This window comes from Solanum pennellii, chromosome 2 (assembly GCF_001406875.1).
Source record: "Solanum pennellii chromosome 2, SPENNV200".
Taxonomy (NCBI): Eukaryota; Viridiplantae; Streptophyta; class Magnoliopsida; order Solanales; family Solanaceae; genus Solanum; species Solanum pennellii.
The window spans coordinates 48,391,601-48,399,467 of record NC_028638.1 but is presented as its reverse complement, the minus strand read 5'-3'; the positions used below and the strand labels follow the sequence as shown (position 1 = coordinate 48,399,467).

The 7,867-nt window shown below is 33.4% G+C and overlaps 1 protein-coding gene across 1 annotated transcript; it reads left to right on the top strand.

Annotated features, from left to right (window-relative positions):
* The first annotated feature begins 1,834 nt into the window (after nucleotides 1-1,834).
* Nucleotides 1,835-4,559, top strand: LOC107009334. Its single transcript, XM_015208647.2, is given in 3 exon segments — nucleotides 1,835-2,314; nucleotides 2,755-3,601; nucleotides 3,604-4,559. Coding segments are annotated over 3 exon segments (1,899 nt in total). The 5' UTR covers nucleotides 1,835-1,993; the 3' UTR covers nucleotides 4,335-4,559.
* The last annotated feature ends 3,308 nt before the right edge of the window (nucleotides 4,560-7,867 follow it).

Genomic DNA, 7,867 nt, shown 5'->3' with positions numbered 1-7,867 from the left:
ACGTATATTGGGGCGAGAGCGGGCGCTAGCTTCCTAAACAGGATTTTCTATGAGGTAGAGGCTGGATCAATAAAAGAAAGATAAGGAAAGTGTACAAGATTCCAATCGGGCCACCTTCCTTTAAGTTGTGGCTAAAAATAAGCCTTGGTGATCTATCTTCCTTCTCTTAGGCCCCTAGACCATGATGTATTAGATCCCCATGAATGAGGAAAGGTATTTTCAACTAAGGTCTTAAAGTCCAGCCCGTTGCCAAATTAGTGTTATATTCAGTTGATCCATTTTGACTTGTGTGGATGGACTTATAAAAAGTGTAAGTGACTCGTAAATCAAAGTTAAAAGTCATGAATAGAGGATACCCTACTTTTGACTTTTAACTTATTTTAAAACCTTATTATTCTAAAAATAAAGGCTTAAAATCATTTTTTAACTTTTCTTCCAATCACCTTAAAAATTGAAAAGTACTTCAAAGCCAAAAACACATAAAAATAAGCATCCAAACGGGCACTTGTTCTCCTTTCTATTTAAGGCAAATGAAAAGAGTAGTTCTATTACGAATAATCATTTTGTTTCCTACCAACTTAAACGAATAAAATCATAAACGTTTAGCGATTTGGGGGCATGAATCATTAAATTGTAACGACGATAATTAGCACCAACAGGAATTTGTCCTCTTTTTTTCATCAAAATTATTACTACTGCAAAAAACACTTGGATTATGGAAACACTCAAGCTTTAGGGTGTGTTTGAGAAAAAAACTTCACAAATAGTGTTTGTTCATACACTTGGCCATTATTTGATAAATATTTTTGGTAAATATTTCAAATTCTCAAGTACTAGTTTTTTTTAATATTTGGGTCAAATCTCATTATCTGGGATCTTTTAAAGTTGAAAGTTTACCCCAAACTTTTATTTTTTACAAAAACACCCTCTATAGTTGTTGTTTACGTTGTATTACATTAGTTTTTACATTAATTTCAAAGTAGTGATGAAATATTCGGTGAACGTGAAATGATAATATGATTATTGATGAAAATGATGAATAATCGGCTCAATATAACAAAGTCATGTGTTTTGTCTACTTCACGATGTATGAAATGATGCTTGTTGAACTCACTCAAAATTACCATATTGCTCTAGTGTCATGGACACTATTTGTTATTGTTGTAACAAAGATTCAATTGACTTGTAATACAAACTTATGGTTAGTTTTGAAATTTTTAAATTTATGGGTATATATCATATTTTTCTAATAAAGTGAAATCTATTTCCCAAATATTATGGCCAAACACATGGTGAAATTTCACCCAAATATTTAAAATTCTATGATCAAACGCTAGCTTATTTTATTCGCAAAATAATGGTGAACCTTGTATTTTTTTTGTTCTAGTCTATTGATGCATTTATATAACGCCTCAATCAATCTCTTACAACATTATGTATGTCTCCTATAATATAGTTAGTTTCTCTATTTCAAAAGGTAAAAAAAATATTATTAAAATTTTTAAAAGGATATATTAAAAAAAATTAATCAAAAGACAAAATTGCTCGTGATTAATGTTGACCAATATTAACGTTAAAAAAATAGAAATTGCTAATCTATCAATGATTTTATTTTTAAGCTATTATATTTATTATGTTTAACATATAATATAATAATTATATTGTGAATAATTATTGTGAAAAATCCAATTTGCGTATGAGACGAATTTGAAAAAAACTAGACGTGCACAAAAAGTTAAGAAGAAGAAAACTGAAACATTATGGGGTTGGCGTATGAGGACAAAAAAACATCACACACTCCGTCATAGGAATTGTCAATCTTTTTATGTTTATTAAATTCAACTCCATAAGGTCCACCACCCTCCTCTGTTTTTCTTCTCTCCCCTGTTTCACACTCATTCATAATGCAAATATACACACTTAAATCTCAGCCACTACAATTCTACAAACTCCAAATGGGTTAAAGTTTTCTGTTGACCAAAAATAAAAAAAAATGAAGATCACAGATGGGTTTGCTAGTTCAATTGATTGTCAGTTGACTACTGATCACCAGCTGCACCACAGCCGGAATAAAACAAGAACTCCGGTAAAGGGTGGAAGTGGATCAGCCTCAGCCAATCAATTCTTGGTGAGTAAGTTTAATAATCCTTCGATGGAAATGGAATGCAGAGGATTTGAGTTTTTTAATGGTGGGGCAAAGATGGGTGTTTCCGCCAGAAAGCTCGCCGCTGGCTTGTGGCATTTGGCGGCGGAGTTCGACTCGGCTGGTGGCGGTTGTGGCGGCATGAAGCGGCAGTGTGGTTCGATTCATCCGGTAAGTTTTCAGGTGTGATTGAATTAAATATTTTGTTCTTGTTTTCCATATGTTGTTTGATTGTTGGGGGTGGGGAGGAATTGGATATTCTGCATAATTTAGCACAAGAAAATGAAACTTTTAAGCACTTATTTATAAGCCAAGAATAAGTCATAAGTTATAAGCGCAGCCGAACAGACATGTCTAGGGTATTGATCACCTAATAGTGAGGATGATCTACTAGTAATTGTGAGTTTAATTATTCACAATCAACTTAAGTAGTTAAAGTAGAAGAGGGAGTAAAGTAACAGATGTTAACCATCTAGAGACAATGAAACTTGTTTCCTTAACCATCTCGAGGAAGCCAAAACTGAAATTCTAACCATCTCTAAATATGTTGTACCGTTCTAAGAAAATCCAGACTTACTGACCATTTGCATGATTATTTTCGTTGTTGCTAGCTCCCTTGTTGGATACCAATCCCTAAATCTGTGATGGAGGGAGCTACAAAGTGGGATCCTGGCCACTTCAAAACGTCCAGAGAAGAAAATCATTCCAACAACCTTGTAAAGCTTTATGAACGTCGACGTACTGCTACTACCTCACTTGCTCCTGCTTTACAATTAGTTGAACTAATAAGAGCAAGAATTCACATTCAAGAGCTAGAAGCTGACAGGAGGCGTCTTAGAAAGAAATTCAAACACTTTGCGAGGAAGCTGAATGAAGAAAGAAGCTCATGGATGAGAAAAGAATGTCAGAAGATGCATGCTATAGTTGATCACTTAAAAGATGATTTGAGAAGAGAAAGAAGAAACTCTAAACAGCTGGATATTGTTAATTCCAAATTGCTGGTTGATCTAGCTGATTCAAAGTTATCTTCGAGACAATATATGCATGATTATGAGAAAGAAAGAAAATCTCGACTGTTATTGGAGGATGTGTGCAATGAGCTAGTAAAGGAGATTGAAGAGGACAGAGCGGAAATTGAAGCATTGAAGCGTGAAAATGCCAGACTTGAGGAGGAAGTGGAAGAAGAGAGAAAAATGCTTCAATTGGCTGAGGTTTGGCGCGAAGAACGGGTTCAAATGAAGCTGATTGATGCAAAACTACTTTTAGAAGAAAAATATTGCCTGATGAGTAATCTTATATCAGAACTTCAGAGCTTTTTGAGAGCTAACAATGTAACTGTGGGCATGACTGACTTAATTGAAGTGCAAGTGGTCAAGCAGGTTGTTGACTCATTGAACAGCCAAGAAATAAAGGAGTTTTCCTCAAGCTCTCCAATATTAAATGACATATATACACTTAATGAGGTTCTATTATATGTGAAGCGTCAAAACTGGGAACTAATACCTTTGCTGATTATAGTACTCCTTGTCGTTCCTCTGCAATTCAAATTGTTGGTACTGAGGTTAGTGAAACATGTGCTATGAACACCAGCAGCGAATGTTTGAATAGCGTTATTGATCACGACGAGAGTTGCAAAGATGAAAGTGGTAGAGAAACAGTGACCCAAGTTGAAGGTCAGTTTTCGAATTATACTGTTGGTGAAACTGAGCATTCTGTCAATTGTACTGACCGGGGCAGATATCTTTTATGTGGCAAAGTGAATCATGAGCAAAACACTGGTCAATCTGGTTCTCTGGATTTTGAGACTAGTGATATCTCCTTAGTATTACCCAAAAAACCGAAGAAGAAAGGATCATCTTTTCGCAAGCTTTGGAGATCCTCACTGTCAAATGAGGACTTCTGTAAAACAATCTCAGTCGATGATAGTGGAAGATTTTCAAACGGATCAACATCTAATGTGGATGTTGTTTTTTCAGAGAATGTACCAGCTGAAAGAGCACAAGCCTACCAAGATTTTGTGAATCATTGCTGCTCGGGTGGCCCAAGAAATCCACACAATGCTCGAGCCATGAAAGGATGTATTGAATGGCCACGTGGAATACCGAAGCATGGTTTGAAGTCCAAGCTTTTGGAAGCTAGAATTCAGAGTCAAAAATCGCAATTGCGCAGTGTGCTTAAACACTTGAATTAGGTGGAAGGATGGCTTCAGTTTGCTGCTTTAGGTAATTGTATAAACTTCATGAATCTCATGAACTAGTAGTTGAATTCAAATGGTAAAGAGCAGCTGTAACAGTTTTGTCTCTTCATTGCTGCCTCTTAAGTATTCGATGAACTTCTAGATATCATTAAACTGTATCCACCCTAAAATTACACGAAATATGTTATATTTTCAAAAATTATATGTGTCATTCTATCATTATCTTATTCTTCGATCGATCTTACTACTGCAGTTATTTCTTGGACTAACATCCTAGTGATGCCTTTACTAATGGAAGTAATGAAAATGAGAGATGTAAGAATTGTGAGGTGAATTCATTCACTATGGATTTTGTCCCCACACATGATTTAAGGGTGGGGGCACAAAAGATATCCATGTTGTTATAGTATATCTTCTTGTAGACTGCTGAGATGATTCACCAGCACAATGATGTGTGGCTGGATGCTGATTGTTTTTTACTTTTATTTCTTGCTTCTGTTTGTGCATCATTTCTGGTGACAATTACTTGAATTTAGCATATCATTTATTCACAATCCAGGTGGGACACTCTTCAGTACCTACTGCGGAATTGCTGAGTCAGAAGAAAAAGAAAAAATTACTCCCTTTATCTCAATTTATGTAACATATTTTAAATTTCGAGATATAAACAAACAGTAAATTTTTCATATATCTTTTAAATATTTTGAATTGTCAATTATTGTGACTTACAGTACTTTTTACGTAGTTCATTTTTATAAAATGGAAGATTCCATGAGCAATATTTTTATAAAACTTAAACTATTTGACTCTCTAAAAATAAAATGTATCGCATAAAATAGAGACATAAAAAGTACTACATAGCAACTACATTACTATCCTTTTGTCAATCCTTTAAACCTCCTCATTACGAAAACCGTGAAGATCCAAGATTTTCAGTAGATACTTGAAGAGTATTGTTTGGAAAATTTCAATGTGGACTTAAACATTTACTTGAATATTTGGTTTTATGAAATGTGCTGAACAATTATAGTTGGTGGAAGTGAGTTGGGCCTCTTGTATGTTGAAGTTCATGTTGGGCCATAATCCATGGTGGACGTGACTTGGGCCTAGTATGACGATGGAGGTGGAGTGGAAAACTTAGCGTAACCAACTACAGGTGGCTCATGGATCTGGTCTTCTCGAACATGTCCAGATTCGAGGTTTGAAATTTAAAACCATTAGCTGAATTGAGTTGGTTAGAAATGAAAGTAATTTTTAAGAACCAAGAATAAAATGATATTATAAGGCTCAAACATGTCAAGAAACTAGAATGTGAACCCTCTGGATCGAGCCCCACCAAAGCAAGACAATTAGTTATGAATTCGAACCTAGATTCTCTAATTTATCATAACCAGAATGAAACTTGAATAGAACTATATATGTGTTTGTAACAAATTTTAAACATATGAAAAATAAACAAATCATACAAATAAAATATAAAGAAACATATTTTTTTTTTATTAAGATAGCGGGTATAATTCTGTTGATCCCTTGATTCTGCTCTCCTAGGATATATCCATTGATTCGAGGTCGTTAGTGGCGTATTTCTCGAACTAAGATGATTTAGATTTGACCTCTCTTTATGAACAAACCATCAATTTGTGGAGTATTCGAGATGTTGATCTCTTCATGAAATTTCCGAGATGTGAAATTTAGTACCCTTTATACAGGCATAAACTAGGGTTTAGGTTGAGTAGCAGCCTCCAAGAATCCTTATCTGAGTTGAACACAGTGTGTAGAGTCTCAACTTGAATTGAATGCATCTTGTAAAGTTCCACAAAATTTCAGTGTCTACAATATGATAAAGATACAAACACACATTCGATGAAACATCAAATCAATTAACAGACAAACAAGCTAAGGATTAAATTACTTTCTAAAAAGTCTAGAATGATTGCAGTGCAAAAGCTATTATTAACCTAAAATGTGGTCAAAAGTATTTCGATTTGTAGCAGAACAATGTGATTAACAGAATATACCAAAAATAGTAAAAAAAAGAAAGAAAATAAACATATATTGGCAATTATTATAAAAAATTAAAATAAAATATATAATTCTAGCTAATCCAGGAGGGGCTCCATTATGCCTTTAGGTAAGTACTGTTTAATCGTACTATATTAGGCAAACACATTTAATTTGATCTAAACCCTTACCTAATCATAGAAAGGGACTTAACACTAGCTTCGTCTCTAACCCCTAGCCACCTAAGTTAATTATTATCCAAAGTATTTCTACTCGATAAATTTTTATCTAAAATAATTAACTACATCAATTTTCTATATTATATTTGATAAATGAAGTGAGAATATGTAGTTGTTGAGTTTCAATACTGTAATCGTTGCTACAATTACAAATATAATTTATTTCATTGTATTGATTATTATTTTGTCTATCTTTCATGCATTTCATCAAAGAAAAAAAGACTTTTCATAAAATTATGCATATATCGTTGTTATGGTAATGCAATTGAGTGTTCATTTCGATCAAACCTCAATTTAATATAATAAATGATTCCCTGTCCAAATTGGAGGTAGTTATGTGCAACTTGTTCAGACAATCAAAATTACGTTTTTAATACTACTAATTAACTAAAATAGAAATTTATTAAAGTGAATGAAAAAAAAACAAGAATAATTAGGTAAATGTCTTAAATGCAAATTCAATGGTGGAACTTAAAAGAAGGCATGCAGCCTGACGTACAGAGTGATTATATTCTCAATAAAGTAGCATTACTTTTAAACCTTTTTCGGATTTGCAAAGGGATAATATTCTCTCTAATTTAATTTATTTATTCTTATTAAGGTTTATATAGGAAGTGGACATTGTCGTATGATTAATAATTAATCTAAATGGAATCTTTGAACCTGCCATTACGTTTTATTAATTAATTGTTTATGCTGTCAATTCAAATATCTTCTATAGTTTAGTATTTATATAACTATATTGTTCAAATTCATCAACTAATGCGGCTAAGAAACACAATTTGAACCGTTTATACTATCTATTTTTATAATCATGAGTAACTATTCTAGGATATTTTATGACCTGTTTGGCCACAAGTATACCTGAGAAAAATTTGAGAAATGATGTTTGATCATATAATTTTTCATTATTATAGTACTATTTATTAAATATTGTCACGACCCAAAAATGGACGTGATGGCACTCGTCTTATCCCACCAAGACAAGTAAGCCTAAAACTCAACTATTACAATAAAAATGCGGAAAATTTACTATCAACTTACATTATACCCCAAAACCTGGTTGTCACGTGTACAAGCCTCTAAAGTATTACAATCGGATCAAAAGGAAATATAAGTCTCATATGATATTGTTTCTAGAGTAGAACAAAATCATAAACAAGAGTAAGGAGGGATGCTGAGATGACCAACAACTACCTCACAAAATCTCCAGGAAGCCTCGGAAAAGAAGAGAATATATCATAAAAGTCCGGGCTAGTAACCTACAAAAATTTGTAGAAGCAAGGG